This window comes from Gobio gobio, assembly GCF_949357685.1.
Source record: "Gobio gobio genome assembly, chromosome: 4".
NCBI lineage: Eukaryota > Metazoa > Chordata > Actinopteri > Cypriniformes > Gobionidae > Gobio > Gobio gobio.
Genome location: NC_137100.1, coordinates 10,135,962 through 10,160,971, shown reverse-complemented (window position 1 = coordinate 10,160,971; position 25,010 = coordinate 10,135,962). Strand labels below are relative to the sequence as shown.

At 40.0% G+C, this 25,010-nt stretch overlaps 1 protein-coding gene across 2 annotated transcripts in view; it reads left to right on the top strand.

Annotated features, from left to right (window-relative positions):
- Positions 1-2,606: 2,606 nt before the first annotated feature.
- The window catches only part of LOC307126006 (interferon-induced protein with tetratricopeptide repeats 1B-like), a 57,181-nt gene continuing 34,777 nt past the window's right edge, over positions 2,607-25,010 (top strand). The window contains exons 1-2 of one of the 2 annotated variants that reach the window (XM_079816326.1): positions 2,607-2,721; positions 23,103-24,472. In XM_079816326.1, the coding sequence (XP_079672452.1) occupies positions 2,717-2,721; positions 23,103-24,472 (1,375 nt within the window). In that variant the 5' untranslated portion in view covers positions 2,607-2,716. The remainder of the gene's footprint in view (positions 2,722-23,102; positions 24,473-25,010) is intronic. The other variant, XM_079816325.1, reaches the window with a different exon arrangement.

Below are 25,010 nucleotides of genomic sequence, written 5' to 3'. Positions count from 1 at the left end.
TTATATTGTCATTGATCAGTGACCGTCTTTTAATATTTGTTATGTGTAATGCTTAATAGAATTTAGAAATAGAATATCTCTTATCTATTTGGCTTGAATATAAGAGGTGCTGTGGATTCTTTTAATGATAAATGTTGATGACTCATATGTATATCAAGTTTAAATAATGACGTATATGTTTTAGGAATGGTAGCCTATGCAATGCATCATGGAAACAAGCGCAAAATGAATTGTCAAACGTGATTTTCAGACGATCTGAGGGACTGAAATTATTGCTCATGGTGTAATTATGAATGCGTTTTGATTCTTTTTATATTTCCTGTAGCCTAAGTGGTTACACAAGATGTTGTGTGCGACGTCTTTATTTTCTCACAGTCTTTTTACTTTCGAATTTGAATCTCAACGTGTGTGTGTAACAAATATATATATATAGTGAAAAGTTTGTAGTCCGTGTTCTGAAAGCTTTTTTGTTGAGCGAGATTAAACTTGTAAGTAAATAATCTCTTGTAGATAAGAATACTACAAAAATAGGTTTACAATTAGAAAATTTTGAAAATACATAGAAGAGAGTTATGTTTATTATAACGCAGGCATTTGAATCCGCATAAAAAAATTAAAAAACCTTGTAAGATACTTGAGATAAAATAACATTTCCAGAGCTGAAAAGTACACCTGCACGACCAAAACAAATGAAGAGTTACAGTGTCGTTCTGAATAAAATGAACATTAAGTGTCAAAATCAGATCCAATTTTTTCTTAAGAAAACGTTTGACAAGGTAAATGTTATGGAGTAATTTAAAACTTTGTTTACAGATATGACGAGACACTCACTAGCGAATGACGTAGCCTATGCTATTTCACGTGAAAACCATCCCTCTTGATCTAAAGTAAACCCTTATTTATATGCTAGCTGAAATCTAATTTGAGATATCAACCTTAAATTTGGAACAACGATTTTCAAGCAGTTTTAGAGTTCAACATGTTTCATAAAATATATATTTAATATAAAGTTATGTTCATAAATCATACATTTAAACCTCTATTACTTTTTTTTTTTATTTCAACAATAATCTGCCATGGGTCTTCTTTAAAAATAACTTCTTAAATCTGCACTCACAAGCTTCAAATTTGTATGACTTTTTTGACACAGATATTTGTGTTCACTATGGACCTATGTGTGTAGGCTACCTACTTTTTTTAAGCCTCAATTGTGCTTTGGGGTCAATATGACCCCAATCGACTTTTCTTTAGTTAAAAATAATGGTTCCCTATATCTCAGTGGAATGAAATCTTGTGACTTTTTCTAAGTTATCTAACCATACACACACACAAAAAAAAACTGGGCTTGATTCGGTTGTTCTAAAGGTATGTACAAAAAAAAGTCACACTCATGACCTTTGGGTCAATATGACCCCACATTGAAATGAATGGAAAAATCGAAAAAAAAAATGTTTTTTATTTTTCTTTTGTCAAAAAAAATCTATAGATCCAGAATAAATCTGAAAATGTCCATACCACAATGAAGTCCTGGTACTATAGCACAAATGTAATGTGGAACGAACATGATAACTTGCACACACACATGCTCACGCACACAAACACACACACAGGTGTGACTCCAATTGAAAGCATTTTTTTTTAAATTGACATATAAAATCAATAATTCCAGCATAAATCTGAAATTTTCCACACAGAAAGGAAGGCCTGGTATAGAGCAAAAATGCAAAGTAGAAAAGACATGCTCACTCAAAAACACACACACGCACACACAAAAACAGGTATGACTGCCACAGCCAAATAAAATCAGCCACAAATGCAGAACTAAGATAAAAGGGGTGAGACCTAATGCACACACACATGGGCGCGCGCGCACACACACAGAGAGAGAGAGAGAGAGAGAGAGAGAGAGAGAGAGACAGGTGTGACTGTCACAAAGGGCATCTGTATGGAGTTCAACAAATGAAATCAGAAATCAGCAAATGAAATCATTTGTCAAATGAAATCAGCTATCAAATGTAGAACACATGTGAGTGAATCAGTGACACCCATTGCATGCACACACACACACATGCAGAGAGAGCAAGGGAGAGATGAAAGGCAACTAACCTGTTCAACTTTGAGAAAGTTTACTCTGAGATCTAAGAGCTGCAACTTTGTTTTGAAAACAAAGAAATTGTTCCCACACGAAAGGTATAAAAGAGGGTCTTTGGTGTCCTGCACACAGTTCATTCTGTGGCAGTATGGCAAAGAAATACACTCTCCTGGACCTGGAGACTTTTATTTAAATAGATTTAAATAAGCAGAATAGAATTTCCTATTAATCAATTAAATATGAATTTATTATAATTCCAACACTGTCAAAAAAAAAAAAAAAAAATCAGGTCTCCAATTGAAAATGTTCTAGTGACTGATCACATCTAATTTTTTTAGTTGGCCCAATTGAATTTCAGTGAATTATATTGCATCAATTCACAGAAATTCAATTTGGCCAACTGAAAATTTTAGAAGATATTATTAATATTTAGAAGAAGGAGAAGATGGCCAATCCCCATTGTTCTCAACTCCACCCTAAGCAGTTACTCAACTAGTCCTACAGGTTTAATCTCACCGGACCTAAGAGGAAGAAGCTTCACATTTATTTGATAACACTCCTCCAAAACGTCCCGCTCCATTGGTATTTTCATGATTTGATGCTTATGCTGAAGATGGGCACACAATGAGGTGGGTTTGTTTGTTGTATTAATGTTGAATTATATGTTTTAGGAATGGTAGCCTATGCAATGCATCATAGAAACAAGCACAAAATGAATTGTCAAACGTGATTTTCAGACGATCCGAGGGACTGAAATTATTGCTCATGGTGTAATTATGAATGCGTTTTGATTATTTTTATATTTCCTATAGCCTAAGTGGTTACACAAGCTGAAGCTGTTGTGTGCGACATGTCTTTATTTTCTCACAGTCTTTTTACTTTCGAATTTGAATCTGAACGTGTGTGTGTGTAACAACACTGTAAAAAGTGAACAGTTGGATCAACTTAAAAAAAATTACTTCAATTGGTAACACCTAAACAAATTAAGTTCTCAGCTTAAAATATCACGTTTTATCAACTTAATTTCACTAGGTCAATCACACTTATATTATTTGAGTTCATTCAATCCTATTATTTACATTAGTCTAACTTAATTTTACTGCATTCCAACTTAAAATGTATGAATTTTTCCTAGTTGGATCAACTTAAAATTACTTCAATTGGTAACACCTAAAAAATTATGTTTTCTCAAATTAAATTATTACATTTTATCAACTTAATTTCACTAGGTCAATTGTACAAGACACAAATTGCTTTAGAAATATTTATTAACATTTATTCATTTTCCATATTACAAACTTAGTTTGAAATCATTACAAACTGCTCACATTTGTTGTGCAAATGAAATTTACATTTACTGACTTTTAACATCCATTCCAGTCATTTACTGACACACTTAACATCCAAACAGTCTTTTTGCAAGTTGTCTTTGCACTGTATTATGCTCAAAACTGAGCCACTAATATATTTATTAAAAGAAATATAAAAACAATGCATATGCCCATAAAAGAGCCACCTAAAAACAATTAAAGGGATAGTTCACCAAAGAATTCTTCAAGTTGTTCCAAACCTGTTTGAGTTTCTTTCTTCTGCTGAACACAAAAGATGATGTGTTGAAGAATGTTGGTATCCAGACAGTTGACGGTACCCATCGACTTCCATAGCAGGAAAATCTGGAAATCAATGGCTACCGACAACTGCCTGGTTACCAACATTCTTCAACACATCATCTTTTGTGTTCAGCAGAAGAAAGAAACTCAAACAGGTTTGGAACAACTTGAACCATTTTTGGGTGAACTATCCCTAACCATATAAGTGTATTATGAGAAGTGCTTTAGAACCACTTACAGGTAATGCCCTAAACTGAGCCATGTTTTTATAAAAAACAATGATTAAAAAAAATAACCCCAACATCAAACAGATCATGGAAAATGTTTATATGTAATTACACTTTCACCAATTTAAAGTGAACCAATCAACTACAGATTCGAACTACACATTCATACTAGACATATGAATGAACAAATGGATAGTCTTACAAACATAAGAAAACAAATGAAACATCCAACTAAAACTGAGACCCTCTTTTAAACACAGACATTCAAACATTACCTTAGGTTCACTGTAGTCTACTGAACAGACTTTGAACTTTTGGTGACATCTTGTGCTGATCGAGCTGCAAGAGAACTTTCTGGAATACCTCGAATGTAAAGCGAAGTGGTTTTGGATAGGCCAGATTCATGATGTATATCATCCCGAGAAGCAAGGCACAAGCTGATGTGAACGAAGGCAGTTCATTCAAAACTGTAACACCCTCGATGACGACACCCATGTCAGCCGGGGGTTCGTGATGTTCTCCCGCCTCCCTACGAATAACATCCACTGCTCCAGCTCACCCTCGCAATGGTTCACCTAAAGTAATGTACATAATAAATGTTTTCAAAATAAAAACATTTTGCATTCATAACTACAAAACACAAATTTAAACTTTTTCTGAAAAATAAAATAAAAATAGAATATGCAGACTTTCAACTCACAAGGTACTCCTTGATAAGGTCTTGTGGATTTTCCCCAAGGAAAACGATGAGGGCCTTCAGGACACACTCTCTTTTCATGTGAATGTTTTCAGTCTGTGATAAAGCAATTGTGATTTATTTTTAACGGATAATTGTGAGGGTGAGTAATAAATTATAGAAATCTAATTTTTAGGTGAACTAATCCTTTAAAGGATTACTTCACTTCAGAATTCAAGTTTACTGACCCGCATGTCATCCAAGATATTAATGTCTTTCTTTCTTCAGTTGAAAAGAAATTAAGGTTTTTGAGGAAAACATTTCAGGATTTTTCTCTATATAGTGGACTTCAACTTAGTGCAGCTTCAAAGAGCTCGACACAATCCTAGATGAGGAATAAGGGTCTTATCTAGTGAAACAATCTGTAATTTTCAAACAAAAAAAATGTCTTCACACCATTGACTTCCATGACAACCAAAATGTTGAATGTCCAATTCAATGCAGTTTCAAAGGGCTTCAGAGGCTCTGCGTGATCCCAGACGAGGAATAGGGTCTTATCTAGTGAAACGATCGGTCATTTAAAAAATTAAATAAAAAAGAATATTTTTTGAACTATTTTGAACCTAAATTGCTCATCTTGCGCTGCTCTACGCTCAGCAGTGATTGTGCAATCACGTCGAAAAACGTCACACTGGTCGTAGGCGGAAGTACCGCCCCAGTGTTTACAAAGCGCACATGCAAAGACTAATACAAACGTCCTTTAGCAACAAAAAAAAAGATTGTTGAAGATGGAGTGTTTTTTGGTTACGGGAGTTTGTATTCGTCCTCGCATGTTCACTTGGGGCGGTACTTCCGCCTCCGTCTAGTGTGACGTTTTCGCCGTGATTGTGCAATCACTGAGAGCCGCAGAGCAGTTCAAGATGAGCTATTTAGGTTAAAAAGTATATTCATTTTATTGTTAATTTTTTTTTATTTATTTTTTTTATGACCGATGGTTTCACTAGATAAGACCCTATTCTAAGATCGTGCAGAGCCTCTGAAGCCCTTCCTTTGAAACTTCATTGATTTGGACCTTCAACATTTTGGTTGTCATGGAAGTCAATGGTATGGAGAAAAATCCTGGAATGATTTCCTCAAAAAACTTCATTTTGAGGTGAACTAATCCTTTAATTCCTCGTCTGGGATTACGTAGAGCCATTTGAAGCTGCACTGAAACAGCAATTAGGACCTTCAACCTGTTGAACCCCAGTGAAGTTCACTATATAGAGAAAAATCCTGGAATGTTTTTCAAAAACCTTAATTTCTTTTCAATTGAAGTAACAAAGAAATCTTGGATGACATGGGGGTGGGTAAAATATCAAAAAAAAAATTGTAAAGTGTCGTAATTCTTTATGAACTACATCTGAATCAGTCATTGGTTGCATTTATAATTTAGTCTGAAAATAAAACATGCATCAACAAATAATTTATTAGCTTTACACCCTAATATATTTAATCATTCTTGATTAAAGGGATAGTTCAACAAAAATTCTAATTTGCTGTTACTTTACAGGCCATCTAAGATGTATGTAGGTGACTTTTTTTCTTCAGTATAGCAGTTTTTTAGCTGAAACCGTAGTTCTCTGTGATTCATATAATGTAAGTTAATGGCTACCATCACTTTAAAAGTAAATAAAACAAAACCAAACATGCAAACAAAAAAAATGAATACCCGTGGCCCCTGTAACAATACATTGAGGTCTTATGAATTGAAACGATCAGTCTGTGCAAGAAACATTTTTTTTTTTTTTTTCCTGTATTGACTCTTTGACTTTATAAAAAATGGCATTATATGAACCACCATGGACCAGTTTCAGCAAAAAAAAAAAAGAAAAAACTTCTTTACTGTTCTGCTGAAGAAAAAAAAGTCACGTACAACTTGGATGGCCTGAGGGTAAGTAAATTAACAGCATTTTTTATTTTATTTAAATTGTCCATTTTGATTGGGTGGTGATGACGATTTCAAACAAGTATTTAACAATTAAATGTTACTGTTAAAAATACTTTGACTAAAATAAGATGATGTAGTTGATATTAATGAAAAACACACAGACGTACCTGAACCAAAATTTGAAAAATTGCAGCAGTTTTCTCATGGGTTGCTCCTCCTTTTGAACGGATTACTCTGATTAGATGAATCAAGTACACATCTAACTGGGCAAGGAACGTGTCTTCTAGTGGAACAGCCATAAGCCTATGGAACTGCATTGATCTGAAATCAGAAAGAAAAGAAAAAAATGTCAACAACAGTCAAACTGCACATGCAAAATTGTATATCAACTCAAATAAAGTATTGAGCCAGTAAAACTAGAACTTTAAATTCTCTTTTCAATACCTCGTACTGTCTGAAAAGTGCAGGCCACCTCGCCTTGAAATCCCTGACACTGGGCTCCTGGTTCACTACCTCCTGCCGTCTGTAAGCAAAGGTGAGAGCCATTTTCTCCTTGACAACCCTTTCATTTTCAAATACAATTTGCAATTCCTTTTGAAAATTGTCCGGGATATCCTTCCATACAGTACAGGGCTCGACATTAACACAAGTGGATTTTTTGAAGGGACAAGTGAAAGAGAATTGTACTTGTCCGACCGGACAAGTAGCCTGATTGAAACGTCAATAACAGAAAATAACTAGGAAATCACCAAAATGCGAGAATGATTCTGCATTAATTTAGTGTAAGTGGATGATAATATATAATGTATAATGAATTGACGGTAACAACGTTGAGCTGTTGACACACGTGCAGCCTCTCTAGGAGAAATCATAACAAATGAGCGCCGCTCACACAGAGAAACTGTTATCATACCACTGTAAAAATTGTGGAGTTTTTATTTTTATAACTTATGATACAGTTAAGCAACATCACACGATCAAGAGTGCTGAATACCATCACATTAGAAAATTTGACACTGATATCATATGACAGTTCCATAAATGATTAATTAACATTAAAGGGTTAGTTCACCCAAAAATGAAAATTCTGTCATTAATTACTTACCCTCATGTCGTTCGACACCCGTAAGAAATGAAGATATTTTAGTTGAAATCTGATGGCTCTGAAAGGACTCACGGTTCATTCTCAAGACCCTTAAAAGGTACTAAAGACGTCGTTACAAAGTCCATCTCACTACAGTGGTTCTAAAATAACTTTATGAATCGGCCATAATAGTTTTTGTGCGCAAAAAAACCCTAAATAACGACTTACATAGTGATGACGATTTCAAAACAAGGCATCATGAAGCTTCGAAGCGTTATGAATCAGCGAGTCGAATCAGCGGTTTGAATCGCCAAAATTCAGCAGTTTGGCGGTTTGACACGCGACCCGAATCATCATTCGGCTCACTGATTCATAACGCTTCGTGCTACAGGTCAAGTAATTATGCTGCCTTCACGTGCTATCGGAAATTTCCTAATTCCCACTTTTGAAGTCGTGATTACGAGCTTGTTGCATTCAAGTGCTTTGTTGTCGGAGTGAACAGGAATCATGGAGGACACCAGGTTATTCTTGCCTATTTATTGGGAAAATCTTATTAAAACCAACATCATATGCAGTCTCCCATCACCGATAACCATATAAACATTCCAGTCAGACAGTCCGCTTTCTGCTGATTCTGTAATTTCAGTCAAATGTAGGCTATTTTCGCTGTGTACCAAACATACAATATGCTTCATATGATTACTCTTACATGTAAATATGTACTACATTAATGTCAAAGACAAGACGACCTAGCTGTTTTGAGGGAAAAAAACAATAAAACCACACCTGCCACAGCAGTCTAGTTCTCCCCGACACCATGTTTAAAGCTTATGACACGCCCACATTATTGCTACCTTCACGTGCTCTCGGAATGATCGTAAATACGAGTTTCCTAGGTAAACATTGCACATGAACGCCCTCACATTTTGAAACTTGAATGCAATGCGCTCGTAATCACGACTTCAGAAGTCGGAATTATCAAATTTCCGATAGCACGTGAAGGCAGCATATTTCCGAAACTTCCCAGTGGTAAGCACGACATCAGAGGGCGTTCACATGCAATTTTTACCTAGGAAACTCGTATTTACGATAATTCCGATAGCACGTGAAGGCAGCATTAATTAGTTGAAAATACTACTATTTCTACAAAAAAAATATTTAAAAAAATACTTAAGAAAACCCTGACATTTTTTCCTAGATGAAACACCTCGGCTGAATCCGAAATCGCCCACTATATCCTCAAATAGGGCATTATTTGAGGGGACAGCCATTTGTAGTGGTGTCCGAAACCATAGTGGACGTTATTGATTGCACTCATTCAATCCCACATTGCACCGCAATAACGTGTACAGCCGATCTACACACAGTGGCTGTCCGAATTCACTCACCCGTTATCATTCACTCCTTTAAGTGTAGTCGTTCACCATAGTGAATGTTGAGTGCACTCGTTGTACCGATGAACACTCACTGTCCGAATTCACTCACTCGTTATCATTCACTCCTTCAAGTGAACTGTATTAGTGGATTAAAGTAGGGAATAGTGAATGAGGGTTTAGGGGGCGACTTCGGATTCAGCCGATGAATAAATTAACGTTAGAGCTAACGTTTCAAGAAAAATAAAACAGATAAACATTACTTTAAAAGCAAACTCAATATTATACTGCAGGAATTCAAATTCGAGCACTTTGTCCCACTCCCCGAGCACTTCCCGCCCAAAACTTTTCCAATATCTCGCTCGGCACAGACGGCATCAATTTTTCAATTTTATACACATAACGTTACTCCCAAGATCCAAACGGAACACATTTTTATAAAACAAACGAGTAACGTTAAATACAACATCTTGTATAAAGTTACATAGAACATATTCAGTAACGCTATATCACAAACATACGTTCAAAAACTCGATTAAAGCAGCACTAGGTAACTTTTCAACCTTTATAATATATTTTCAAACCTCTTGTGATGGTACATCGACTTACAATAGGTTGAATGACACGTCTGCCATAGCCTGACGGGGTCTGTATCGTTTTGTATCGTACTTTTAAACTTCGGGTTTCGGGTAGTAACCCGAGAAAAAAAAGAACTACAAAATTCGACTGCTTTACGGCATATATGTCACTTCCACCCCCACTTCCTTAAATTTGGACGTGCGAGCCAAACTATCATTTGTTTGCCGAATGTTATAGTCATGGCCGAAGCAGCACAGAAAAATAAGAAAGCAAAGGTTTTGTCGGAGGAAAGCAAAAAGAGGAAACGAGAAAGTGATCGGATTAAAGGCAGGACGAGGATCAACATTGGGCCAGCGCTTGCTCGTTGGCGTGAGCTGGAGAAGGAGGGGCTACATTCTTGCAAGTAAATACATATGATAAGACGTACAAAATCATATTTTAGGATACCTAACATGTCTGTGATATTGGTTTATTTGTCTTGCCTCAAGCTATAATGCAAATCGATTTTTCAAAATTGCAGATTCATCTAGGGTAGCTTGATATTATAATATTGACGATATATGGTTATTACCTCTCAAACATTGAATTGAAGTATCATATAGATTCTGTAAAACGGTAACCAATAGACTAGGCTACTATAATGACGCTGGCTTGTAAACGTGAGCATCGCGATCATTTGGCGATTTTCATTCAAAAAAAAAACATGAAATTATATTCATATGACATGCTGAAACATATGCCACTGTACCTGGGATGAAGACATTTCACATGCGACGCAAGCAGAACACCTGCATGTGAACTCCTGCAGTGTTCAGGGCTATCATAGTTGTCATGTCAACAAATGCACGTGCGATGCATCCACTGATGTAGAATGACAGTTTACGACAGTAGTAGAGGACAATACTGTTTCCCAACTGTAGGGGGACCCCGAGAGCAAAAACTACCTAGTGCTGCTTTAATGCTGCCTTCACGTGCTCTCGGAATTATCGTAAATACGAGTTTCCTAGGTAAAAATTGCACATGAACGCCCTCACATTTTTAAACTTGAATGCAATGAGCTCGTAATCACGACGTCAGTAGTCGGAATGACCAAATTTCCGATAGCACGTGAAGGCAGCATAATTTACGATTTCGTTTGTATTCATGTTCACAAACAACATTAATTAGCTCATAAACAACTAAACCCCATTTCCAAAGGTTGCATTTTCGGGTATATTAATTAGAACAAACTTCCAACCTACCTTTTTCATCCGTGTCCCGAGAGGAAAAGAAAATGGCGGTTGAGCAGAAGTTCAAGACCGTTCAAGACAGGCTCGTGTGTCATGATGTCAGAATAAAACGTCTGACGCGAGGGTCCTTAAAGGGAAATTGAAAGTGAAAGTGAGATATTTGTGTGTCTATGAATGTCTATGCGTTCAAGTTGAATGAGTGTACAATAACCAATTACAATTAGGAAAGCAGAAATACGAAGTAAATAGACTCAGATAGTTCTAGTAATCCAATTTACACCCATGTTCACTTTTTACAGTACAGGTTTAATCTCACCGGCCCTAAGAGGAAGAAGCTTTAAATTTATTTGATAACACTCCTCCAAAACGTCCCGCTCCATTGGTATTTTCATGATTTGATGCTTATACTGAAGATGGGCACACAATGAGGTGGGTTTGTTTGTTGTATTAATGTTGAATTATATGTTTTAGGAATGGTAGCCTATGCAATGCATTATGGAAACAAGCACAAAATGAATTGTCAAACGTGATTTTCAGACGATCCGAGGGACTGAAATTATTGCTCATGGTGTAATTATGAATGTGTTTTGATTCTTTTTATATTTCCTATAGCCTAAGTGGTTACACAAGCTGAAGCTGTTGTCTGAAGCTGTCTTTATTTTCTCACAGTCTTTTTACTTTCGAATTTGAATCTGAACGTGTGTGTGTAAGTTAACAATATATATATGTGTGTAGTGTAACCAAGTAAAAAGTCACTGTTCGGACTGAGACTGGTTTTGTAATGTTAAGTTGGTTGCATAAATCACGTATTTTAGTGCTTTTGTCATGCATGCACCGATGAAAGTTACGCTGGCCCTTTAAGAAACGTGAAGATCCGAAGTGTCACGAGAGTTACGTGACCAGCGCGATTCACCGCGCGGGTTTTGGACAGTGCAGCAGTGCTGATTAAATCCATTAAAATCAACTGCTGTTCCAGTTAAAAAAAAATTATTCTGTGTTAGGGATGAATTTGATTTATTATGAACAATCAATGTTCCTAAATTCCTTAATTTTCTACCCTGCTTTTTAATATTAAACATATATAACCTATGTTCTTAGGTTAATAAGACATAATATCATGTAATTCAGTATAATATTTTAACGCAATAAATGGAAAAAAATAATAAGATATTTATTTCAAAATTAACAGAAACCTTCATCTGATGTTCAATTCTGAGGGAGTTGACAAAAGTCCAACTGAGGTTACAACAACTGATTGAAAATCCAACAGTTGTTCTTATATTAAGAGTTTTTAGTAAACTTTATTTAATGTCCAATAATTTGTTGAACTTACTTAAAACAATTTAGTAATCTGAACTATTTGCATGATATGCCTTCATTACTTAGAGAATCCAAGTAAACATTACTTGACTGTTTTGAGTACCATTTTGACAAAGCAAAAGTTTTTTGAGGCGGGGCAGTTTTAATAGACTTTTCACTCATTTCCTCCACTTCCTCACCATTATTTTGATGAGTGTTCCCTTTGGGCACTTGGAACTTCATTCACATTATTGTCATTCTCTTCCTATTGATACAGCAATGCAACAAGAAATCACAGTTATCTGATTTCAAAGGAAGGGAAGTAATAAATATTATATATATATATATATATATATATATAGTATATATGTTGGAGAGGTTTTGGACTGTAAGGTTCTGATTGGCTAATGGATGTGTAAACCCCCCTGGGTGCCGGTCAGAGTACCAATAATGAGGAGACAGGTGATCAGCTTAACACTGTGTATTGGAGGTAGATAGATGGACCACAGATGAATATTCAATGATGTACATAGTCTGGAAAATAATAAGTAAAATAAAGATAATGAATAAACAAAAACATATAAACAATAATAAGCGTTCACTGTTACATAATAGAAACAAGGTATATTTTACAGGAAATACAAGCCATAAGCGATCATTTGCCATGAACAACATACAGTGACCATATATGGATATCCTGTTGGCGCATATTGGAATAACAGAACGATCGCTACAGGACATGTCTGGGCATGCACGGATGCATATAACACTTTTCAAATCACTGTTAATATAAATATAAGCGAATAAGCTTACTTTGAGATCAGTAACTAACATCCTGATGTGACATCAGCAGAAATCGCCATGAACGAACAGGAATGAACCTCTTCAACAGCTGACAGCTCACACCGATCACACACACACACACACACACACACACAGCAGACAGCGGCAACTCAACTAACGATGCTGTTCACTGGTGGAATATTACTGCAACTTCAGTGTCATAATAAAAGTCCCAACTGAATGAGCCTTTAATACAGCCGCCCCCAAAGATGTGGAGCATCTTTGCTTCTATGAAAGGCGACAGAACTAATCAGGGCTGGGAGCATTAGGTCCATCTTTTGGTAAGGCCGGCAGAATGACCAGGCGGGCTACTGGTCTAGTGTAAACTTGGCCCTTTATCTCCACATCAGCGGACCGGATATGACCATCCAGGCTAAGGTGGGTCTTGATGACTTGTCCCACAGGCCATAAGCTCCGAGGAAGTTGGGGATCTACGATCAGGACAAATGTTTTCTCCTTCAAGTCAGGTGGAGAGGCTTGCCATTTCTGCCGAGTTTGAAGGCTAGGAAGATAGTCCCTTATGAACCTGGCCCAGAATCGGCCCGCTAAGACCTGGGAATGTCTCCAGGGCCGACGACTCAACATCTCTGATTCGGGGTAAATTACTTGAGGCAGAGATCCATCTGGCCGCCCCATGAGGAGACTATTTGGCGTCACTGGGTCAGGGTCTGCCACGTCTGTCGACACATATCCCAAGGGCTTCGAGTTCAAGATTGCCTCTACTTCTAGCAAGACTGTCATTAAGACTTCCTCTGGAACTGACTGTGAACTCAAAACAGTGTACAGGGCTGATTTGAAGGATCTCACCTCTCTCTCCCAAACTCCACCGAAGTGGGGGGCCGATGGGGGATTAAAGTGGAAGTGGATCCTCTGGCGGGCAAGCTGACGCTGTATGTCAGGAACCAAGGCGGCATAAGCTTCCCGTAACTCCCTTTCACCACCGCGGAAGTTCGTACCTCGATCCGACCATAACTCTGCTGGTGTTCCTCTCCTCGCGACAAACCTTCTAAGAGCCATGAGGAAGGAGTCTGTACTCATGCTGGGGAGTAAGTCTAAATGGACGGCTCTCGTGGTCAAACATTTAAAGAGGATACCCCAACGCTTCTCTGTGCGCCTTCCAATTTTGACTAGTAGGGGTCCAAAACAGTCCACTCCACAGGAATGGAAGGGAGGTTTGTAGAGTCGAAGGCAAGCAGAGGGTAGATCCGCCATCTTAGGGATTGTTGGCTGGGCCCTCCACCGTTGACATTCTGGGCAGCTATGTTGGAATCGGCGAACAGCTTCTCGGCCACGTAGAACTCAGTAGTATCGCCGTATTTCCGCGAACAGTCGTTCTGATCCAGAATGATGTAACTGATGGTCATAATGGTGAATGATTAAACGGGTGACTGGATGATTAGGATCTAGGACCAGAGGATGTAAAACTGAGTCCTCAATGCCTGCCACTCTCCTCAAACGACCTCCTACCCTGATCAGACCACTGGACGGGTCCATTTCAGGGGCTAGGGTAATCAGTCGACTTCCAGACCTGACTGACTTTCCAGCCATTAACTGTTTGTAATCCTCAGGGAAGGATCCCTGCTGCACCCGTTTGAGGATATGGAGCTCAGCCTGGCGGTAGTCCTCAGCCTGTGGAGAAGCGCCTGGAGCAAGGGTAAGTTCTTGGGCCGTCACATCCAATAATTCCTGCCAGGTGTTGTAGTTCCATCCAATAGTGTTGCCAGAAGAGGTAGGTAAGGTATTGATCCCACAGAAGGCAGATTTCCGCAGTTTGACCTTGTCTGCCATGGTTTCACTCTTCGTATTACAGGCCACTCCTTGGGATCCTGGAGGAGAAAAGAGGGTCCTTGAGACCATCGATTCGAGGCCGTAAGGTATTGGAGAGGTTTCCCCTTTGTGAGATCGTCAGCAGGGTTGTCTGCAGAGCTTACATAATGCCAAGAACACTTATCTGTCAGCTCCTGGATCTCGGCGATTCTGTTTCCCACGAAGACTTTGTATCGACAGGACTCCGAATTCAACCACTGAAGGACAGTGGTAGAATCGGTCCACAAGGAAACAGACTTGATACACAGGGTCAACTCGTTCTCCAGTAACTTAGCCAACTGTGCAGCGACTAGACTTCCGCAGAGTTCCAGTCTAGGAATAGAGTGAACTCGTTTAGGAGTGACACGGGAGCGTGCTATAATGAAGGACAGGTATGTCCGACCATCCTGGTCAGTAGTCCGGAGGTAAGCAACCGCTCCATATGCCTGCTCAGAGGCATCTGAGAAGATAAGTACCTCATGAGTAGTTCCTTCCATCCCCATCACTTCAGGAGGTACATAAGGCCGGGGAAAGGTGATACAAGGAAGGTATCGTAGTTCCTCCTCCCATGCATTCCAAGACTGGAGGAGCTCGGGTGGAAGGTTGGGGTCATCCCACCCTCTCTGTTTGTGCCACAGTTGCTTAATGATGACCTTCGCTCGTGTCGTATAAGGTAGAAGCCATCCCAGCGGGTCATATTGGGTAGCTAGGACCTTATAGATGTTCCTCAAAGTAGGAGCGTTATATACCACAGGTCGATGTTTGTATGACAACGTGTCTGACTGCCAGTTCCAGCTCAGACCCAGCGTTGACTCAGGGATGTCTGACTTCTCTTGCGTCAACCACAGTTCCACACTCGCAGATCGGGCATTGGTTGGTAGGTGACTCACCACATTAGGATCATTACAGGCCCACTGGCGAATATCAAATCCAGCAACAGAAAGGATATTCCGTAGTCGATCAATCAAGCTTCGTGCTGCGGCAGCAGTGGGCAGGCTCTGCAGGCAGTTATCGACATAAAAACATCTCTCCACTGAAAACCGAATCGCCTCATATGTCTGGGGGTGGTGTTGTACCTGGCATTGCAGTGCGTAGGTAGCACAGCATGGACTAGAGGTCGTGCCGAAAGGTAATACCTGCCATTCGAGTGTCTTGGGTGCCTCATCCGTCTTCAGGTCCCGCCAAAGGAAACGGAGTAGAGGACGGTCTTCAGGGAGAAGACGTACCTAGTGGAACATCGCTCTGATATCCCCACTCACTGCCACAGGATGCTCTCTAAAGCGGATAAGGACGCCCAACAGCGAAGCCCCAAGGGTGGGCCCAGGCAACAGGTACTGATTGAGGCTTTGTCCTTGGTACTGATGAGAACAGTTAAAGACAACACGGAACTTTCCATTGTGGCTAACAATGTGGTGAGGAATGTACCAGCATTCAGCCGAATCAGGTAAAGGGTCAGACACTTCCCGAACTGCTGCTGTCTCAATGAGTTTCCTCATTTCCTCTTTATAGACCTCAGCCTTTTCAGGGTCTTTAAGTAAGCGCCTCTCAACACTGCGAAGGGTGGGTAGGACTGACTCTTTAGGCGCATTCAACAATGGCATGTCCTTTCGCCGTAGTAGGGGAGTAGCCAGCCGGTGGATTCCCTCCGTTTCTAAGGTGAGAGTCTTAATTTCAAGCAGCCGAAGAGCCTCCTGATCCTGCTTGGAGCGAGTTACCTCTTTGCCCTCCCACTGAGGAACCGTATCCAACTGCCACAGTCGTTGAACATTCTGCAAGAGTTCATCCTGGATTGGAGCCATGGAGGTTAACAGACATTGCCATGCGGCAAGAGGCAGCCCCATGGTAGGTATGGGGCCCTGAAGCGTCCATCCTAGGCACGTATGAATTGCAGCTGGCGCACCCAGGCCCCATCGAACAGGCTCTGTTGGAGTTATGAGATGGGGCTGATCGGAACCGATGAGAAGTAAAGGCTGGACTTCCGCAAGTGTCGGGATAGGGAGACCCCGCAGATGTCTATACTTATGTTGTAGCCGTTCGACAGGGTAAGACTGGCGTGACAGGTTAAGACGGTCTGAGGTAAAGGCATGTTGGATCTTATAACTGGTTTGTGGTTTACAGAGGGGAGAGATCCAGAAGAATATGGAGGAACCATGAAGGACCTGAGTATCATCTTTTACTGTCCGCAATGGAAGATCTTAAGGGACACCCCGGATGCCCAAAGCCTTAACTGCAGTAGAGAGCAGAATAGTCCTCTCTGAGCCGTCATCAAGAAGAGCGAATGTGTCCAAGGTGCGATCTTCATAATACAGATTTACAGGAACCACTTTGAGCATAACTCGACCTCCGACAGAGGGTTTATCCAGGAAGAACCGATCTGGAGATGAATTAGTCAGGCAGCTCTTCTCCACATTAGCTGAATCCTCCCTCTGGGATGGACTAACATTCACCTCATGAAGAGGTCGGAGATGGGTACCTTGGCAGAGGTTGCAGGGCTTCTTCAGATCACATTGAGCGGCATGGTGTGCCCTGGCGCAGCGCCAACAACGGTTGTTACTACGAATCCAGGTCCTGACCTGGTCAGAGGTAAGCTTAGCAAAGGATGCACACTGGCTCAGGTAATGCTCAGTCTGGTCACAGAAAGGACAAAAGCATTTCCCTTTAGGAGGCTTGGTTTGTGGAACGGAGACGGTATTCCCACCCTGGGATTCTCCAACACCATGCAGGATGGTCACAGTTCTCTTCCCAGAGTCTGACTTGATATGCGAGACTTTAGACATTGGTTCAGCATCGTAGCTGTGGCACCAGGTTTCGTAGCGGAGCCAGTTCGAAAGGTCAACTAGATTAGGGGTTGTGCCAGGTTGGCGGAACATATGGCGTCTGAACTCAGCCCGCTGCTCAGGGGGAAGCTTACACAGAAGGCGTGCAACATGGGACCCACATCTCAACTCTAGTTCACCGTCATGTCCCAGGGTTCTCAGTAGGCCCACTAGTCACTGCACCTGGAGAGCGAACCTCTGAAAGGCGGAGATGTCACCTCGCTTGATGTCAGGACTCTCAAGGACCATGGCAATCCTCCTTAAGGCTAGCTGATGCAGTTGGCCAAATTTTTCATGAAGTGCAGCCATTGTATCACTGAATGGGGTAGGAGAGTTCAAATAAGTATCCGCTATCATTCTAGCCTCCTCAAGCTTAAGATGATCAACTAAGATCTGGTACTTGAAAAGTTCAGTCCTGTCTGGAGGAAGCAGGTTCTCCAAAGCTATCCGGAGTCGGGCAAACACTCCTGGATCAGGCCGGCTGAACTTAGGGATCGTAGGAGCAGGTCCTCTGTACACATATTCAGACCCAGAATAAGGTGCTACAGGTCGTAGATTGGGTTCTGCCTTAGGGGCTAAAGCTCGGATAATCGGGCACCGAGCTGAATCATGGAGAGATAGGCACTGTTGTGCGGTTGGCAGGTAAGGGCATGGCCGCAGGTATTAGTAACTCTTGAAGCTCTTTAGGAGTAGGAGGAGGAGGAAGGCCAAAAGCATCAGGAGCATAAGGCTGAGGAGGGCATGATTGAGTAGTTGCAAAAACAAAAGGATGCTTCCTAGTCCCTGGCATCACAGGTCGGTAAGTTGTGACACCCATGTCAGATAGTGCAAGGGCGCCCACCCGTGTCCTCAGGTCAACGTCAGGTTCAGGCCACGGCGGTGGGGGAAGCTCAGCTAAGTTTTCATTTTCAGCTAAAGTTATGGATTCATACTGTCTTATGGGGGGACTGGATAACTGCGAAGCTGACGGCTGGTTTTGTGCTCTGGCTTGACTGAAGTCAGCTCGAAGGGACTGAGCCACTTGAACTAATTCTCTGACTTCTGCACAAACTTCTCTCAACTCCTTTAAGTCCGCCTGGAAAGCCTGATAGGTCTGCATTAGTTGTGCATGCTCACGGCGCAGCTCACTGTCGTGTGCAGAGGTAGTGAAATCAGCTGCTTGAGGTGAAGAGAACGATGGCTGGGTGAATGCAGCATGCTGTGAAGGCTTATAACTCAAGGACATGAGATGTGAGTCATCAGAACATACCAGGTCACCACCAGGAGGGGTAGTGAAAGGCTGGAAGGATGCAGGACGAGTCCGGTGGACAGGTACCTCCCAGGTGCGCGGCGCAACATGCTCAGCGACAGGTCTCCTTTGAGTATATTGTACCTTATACTGCTGCAGGTAAGCTGGAGGACGAACATGGCGCTTCGGACGAGCTCCTCCAATAAACTCCTCATCAGAGTCCATAATGTCAGAGGGGAATACTCACTCCGGCTCGAAGGACCAATTTGTTGGAGAGGTTTTGGACTGTAAGGTTCTGATTGGCTAATGGATGTGTAAACCCCCCTGGGTGCCGGTCAGAGCACCAATAATGAGGAGACAGGTGATCAGCTTAACACTGTGTATTGGAGGTAGATAGATGGACCACAGATGAATATTCAATGATGTACATAGTCTGGAAAATAATAAGTACAATAAAGATAATGAATAAACAAAAACATATAAACAATAATAAGCGTTCACTGTTACATAATAGAAACAAGGTATATTTTACAGGAAATACAAGCCATAAGCGATCATTTGCCATGAACAACATACAGTGACCATATATGGATATCCTGTTGGCGCATATTGGAATAACACAGAACGATCGCTACAGGACATGTCTGGGCATGCACGGATGCATATAACGTTAACACTGTTCAAATCACTGTTAATATAAATATAAGCGAATAAGCTTACTTTGAGATCAGTAACTAACATCCTGATGTGACATCAGCAGAAATCGCCATGAACGAACAGGAATGAACCTCTTCAACAGCTGACAGCTCACACCGATCACACACACACACACACACAGCAGACAGCGGCAACTCAACTAACGATGCTGTTCACTGGTGGAATATTACTGCAACTTCAGTGTCATAATAAAAGTCCCAACTGAATGAGCCTTTAATACAATATATATATATATACAGTGAGGAAAATAAGCATTTGAACACCCTGCTATTTTGCAAGTTCTCCCACTTGGAAATCATGGAGGGGTCTGAAATTGTCATCGTAGGTGCAATGCATGTCCACTGTGAGAGACATAATCAAAAAAAAAATCCAGAAATCACAATATATGATTTTTAAACTATTTATTTGTATGATACAGCTGCAAATAATTTGAACACCTGTCTATCAGCTAGAATTCTGACCCTCAAAGACCTGTTAGTCTGCCTTTAAAATGTCCACCTCCACTCCATTTGTTATCCTAAATTAGAAGACACCTGTCCACCCCATACAATCAGTAAGAATCCAACTACTAACATGGCCAAGACCAAAGAGCTGTCCAAAGACACTAGAGACAAAATTGTACACCTCCACAAGGCTGGAAAGGGCTACGGGGAAATTGCCAAGCAGCTTGGTGAAAAAAGGTCCACTGTTGAAGCAATCATTAAAAAATGGAAGAAGCTAAACATGACTGTCAATCTCCCTTGGACTGGGGCTCCATGCAAGATCTCACCTCGTGGGGTCTCAATGATCCTAAGAAAGGTGAGAAATCAGCCCAGAACTACACGGGAGGAGCTGGTCAATGACCTGAAAAGAGCTGGGACCACCGTTTCCAAGGTTACTGTTGGTAATACACTAAGACGTCATGGTTTGAAATCATGCATGGCACGGAAGGTTCCCCTGCTTAAACCAGCACATGTCCAGGCCCGTCTTAAGTTTGCCAATGACCATTTGGATAATCCAGAGGAGTCATGGGAGAAAGTCATGTGGTCAGATCAGACCAAAATAGAACTTTTTGGTCATAATTCAACTAGACGTGTTTGGAGGAAGAAGAATGATGAGTACCATCCCAAGAACACCATCCCTACTGTGAAGCATGGGGGTGGTAGCATCATGCTTTGGGGGTGTTTTTCTGCACATGGGACAGGGCGACTGCCCTGTATTAAGGAGAGGATGACCTGGGCCATATATTGCGAGATTTTGGAGAACAACCTCCTTCCCTCAGTTAGAGCATTGAAGATGGGTCGAGGCTGGGTCTTCCAACATGACAATGACCCGAAGCACACAGCCAGGATAACCAAGGATTGGCTCTGTAAGAAGCATATCAAGGTTCTGGCGTGGCCTAGCCAGTCTCCAGACCTAAACCCAATAGAGAATCTTTGGAGGGAGCTCAAACTCTGTGTTTCTCAGCGACAGGCCAGAAACCTGACTGATCTAGAGAAGATCTCTGTGGAGGAGTGGGCTAAAATCCCTCCTGCAGTGTGTGCAAACCTGGTGAAAAACTACAGGAAACGTTTGACCTCTGTAATTGCAAACAAAGGCTACTGTACCAAATATTAAAATTGATTTTCTCAGGTGTTCAAATACTTATTTGCAGCTGTATCTTACAAATAAATAGTTAAAAAATCATACATTGGGATTTCTGGATTTTTTTTTTTAGATTATGTCTCTCACAGTGGACAAGCACCTACGATGACAATTTCAGACCCCTCCATGATTTCTAAGTAGGAGAACTTGCAAAATAGCAGGGTGTTCAAATATTATTTTCCTCACTGTACATATATATATATAATATTTGTGAATTAGTGATGTATAACATAACTATATTTCATGTCAAATAATTATCGTTTTACATTTTTTTGCTAACACTTACACTCAAAAAAAAAAAAAAAAAAGGTTCTATATGGCACCAAAAATGGTTCTTGGCTCGTAATCATAGGTTAACCTTTTTTAGTGCTATATAGCACCAATTTTGGTTCTTCAGCGGTTCTTCACCGGTTCTTTGACTAAGGTGCTATATAGGTGCTACCTGCATCACAAATATAATTAAGTTGAAATTAAACGGTTTAATTGAATTAAGGCAACGAGTTTGCATAATTTAATTAAGTAAACTGAACAATTTTGTTTTTACGGTGCAAGACAACAAATTAAGACAACTACTAGGCAAACCAATTTTTAAACTAATATTTAATTTAATGCAACAGTCCTTCCAGTCATTTGTTTTTCTCCTTTTAGCGGTACAGTGCGCCTCATTCTGGGTCTCCTGTAGCTCAGAGAATACAAGAAGCTTATGTTAGGTTGAATGTAATGGTAAGCATTATTATGTTGCTGCTACCGCTCTGTCCTACCGTAAATATATAAATGTAGTAATATACATTGCTAAGGACTTCATTTGGACAACTTTCAAGACATTTTCTCAATATTTAGATTTTTTTTGCTCCCTCAGATTCCAGATTTTCATAGTTGTATCTCAGCCAAATATTGTCCTATCCTTACAAACCATATATCAATGGAAAGCTTATTTATTCAGATGATGTATAAATCTCAATTTCCAAAAATGTACCCTTATGACTGGTTTTGTGGTCCAGGGTCACATATAATATCACTATATAAAGAGTTTTGTGAGCACTTCAACTCCATCAGCTTAAAAGTCAACTCTGTCAGTCATAAAACCTGAAACCTTTTTTATGGATTTTTTAAAATATATAATTCAGGATTTACTTTTTGTATTGATATATTACAAATCTCTGCATTTCATTTAAATGTATATTTATGGATTTGTTGCATTTCTAAACTCTTTGGCAGTTTTACATTTTAACCTCTTTCGAAGGACAGGTTTGTCACAGGGTGTTTTGGTGTTGGTTCATGTTCATTGTTCCTTGTTCATGTTTTAAGTTGATTATGTTCATGTTATGTTTGAGTGTCATGTTCACTGTCTTGCTTCCTGGTTTTGTCACGTGATTCCCATGCCCTCATGTCATCTTGTTGTGTTCTGTCATTGGTTCATTGTTTAATCACTGTTCATAGGTGTCACTTGTCTTGTCATTAGTCTGTGTATTTAAGCCCTCATGTTTGCCGTGTGTCCTTGTCTGTTATTGATGTTGTTACCTGCTGTGTAGGTGAGGTTTATGTTTAGCCATGTCAAGTCTTTGTTTTGAGTATTGCCAAGTTTTTGTTTTATGTTTTGATGTTTTTGATTAAACTGCACTAGGGTCCAACAACTTGCCTCGTCAGTAGAAAAGCGTGACAAGGTTCAATGACCTGTATTTTCCAAGTACAGAGCATGCATTTAAAATAATACTAACAATGATTTAAAAATAAAAGCAATGCATGTCCTAAGTATCCAGATTTCCTTTCGATGTAGATTTTTATTACGATGTATTTCTTTATTTTTAACATAAAGTGGGCTTTTGTGTGTAGGACATGTTTTGTCCCTTATCTCAAGAATCAGTGACATGGTTCACACTGTGTGTATACTGAGACATACTGCTAGAGCACATGACTCATATAAATCAAATGTATTTAAGTAATTTGTCTCCGCTTTCCTTCTTTTTCAGTCTTGAAGGTGTTTTAAAAACCAAGCTGCTTCAGCAGGAGTGCCATTTTACTTGGTCTCTAAGAGAAGAAGAAGACTTTGTTCTCTGTGATTTACTGAATCGTCTGGAGGAACAGGTTCAGTTGGAATCTGCCGAGGCGAGAGTAACACGAGCGTACAGCAGCTTTGGATTTGTTCAGTATCTCTATGGCAATCATCAGGAAGCACTCGCAAATCTGCAGAAATCAGTGCAGCTCGCAAAGGAACACTACAAAGACAGCGATCAAGTTCTTATTGTTACCTATGGAGACCTTGCCTGGTGGCACTATCATATGAAAGATTTTTCTACATGTCAAGAGTACTTGAAACAGTTAGAGAGTATCCATAGGAAATTCTCTGAAGGAGTCACTCATACTATAGAGGTACTCAGAGAAAAGGCTTGGGTTTTTCTTAAATTCTCTTCCAATTACTACAATGCCGCAAAGGAATGCTTTAGACAGGCCCTTGAAATGAACCCTGATGACAGTGATTTAAATACAGGCTATGCTATTGCCCTGTTCCGCACGACCAATGAGACCTCCGACCCTTCAGACTCGCCAACAATAAAACAACTCAACAGAGCTATAGAGCTTGATCCAGATGATGCTGTACTATTAGTGTTGCTAGCACTGAGAATGCGTTATAACAGAGATTATAAAAATATGCTCGAAACTGCAAAGGATAAGGTGATTATGGCGCTGGTGATGTCTCCTGAAAACCCACATGTCATAAGATACGCAGCAAAGTTTTTCCGCCAATTAGGAAACATGGACGAAGCCATTTCTCTCCTGAAAGAAGCCCTGCAGGCTACCCCAAACTCAGCCTTTATACACCATCAGTTTGCAATGTGTTACAAAACAAAATATAGGACAACTGGCAAGTCATACGAAATACAGCAATACCTGCAAAAGTGCATCGATCATCTGGAGAAGGCGATTTCCCTAAAGCCCACTTTCGTTCTTGCCATGGCAGATCTAGCACTACATTACGGACAACTTGACAGCTTCAAAGCTGAGAGACTTTTTGAAGAAGCATTTAAAATAGCTAATAATGAAAAACAAAACCTACCGGCAGTTCATTGTTTCTATGGCCAATACCAGCTCTACACCAAAAGATCTGAACAACAGGCCATCTATCATTTCATGCAAGGTCTGAGGCTGCAGCCGGAATCAGTTCAAGGCTGGTTGTGTGAGAAGAACCTGAAGAAGGTGATTAAACATCGCATTGAAAGTGTGAAAAACCCGAATGACAGCGAGGCGTGTGCTATACAAGGATTCATTCATGAAGTGAAGGGTGAAAAACTCAAGGCTGAAGAGTTTTATGAGAGAGCCCTAACAAATGGGCTTGATTTCGGTAAATATTTTATTTTATACATTTTTATACTTTTTTATATTTAGGGGTTGGATTACTTGAAATACACTGGTCTGCAAAATTTAAAGTTTAATTTCTTAAAAGAAAATCCCCAAAAGTACAAAAATGTACTACAGTATGTAAATTTTTTCATATACTTTTGTCATAATTTCAAGATAATCTTGGAGTTAAAATTCTTATAATCTAAAAACTATTGATTAAGAATGTTGTCAAGTGTGATATGAATGTTTTAATTATTTTGACAACCATTTTGACATTTTTTAAATGTGCAGATGTTTTCCCAATTTTGGCTACCAGTAGGTGCATGATCACAGTCTTCCTGTTGTAAAATGTTTAACTGGTTGATGGCATCCAAAATTGACTGACTTCTAAACTGAAATCTGCAGATGACACGCTCAGTGTATAGTGTTATATTTATTGAAAAAAAATTATGGTTTAAACAAATATTCTTGAAAGTCCTGGCACATCACAACATTTTGATATTTATGTCAGGACTTTGACCTGGTGATTCTAAAATATG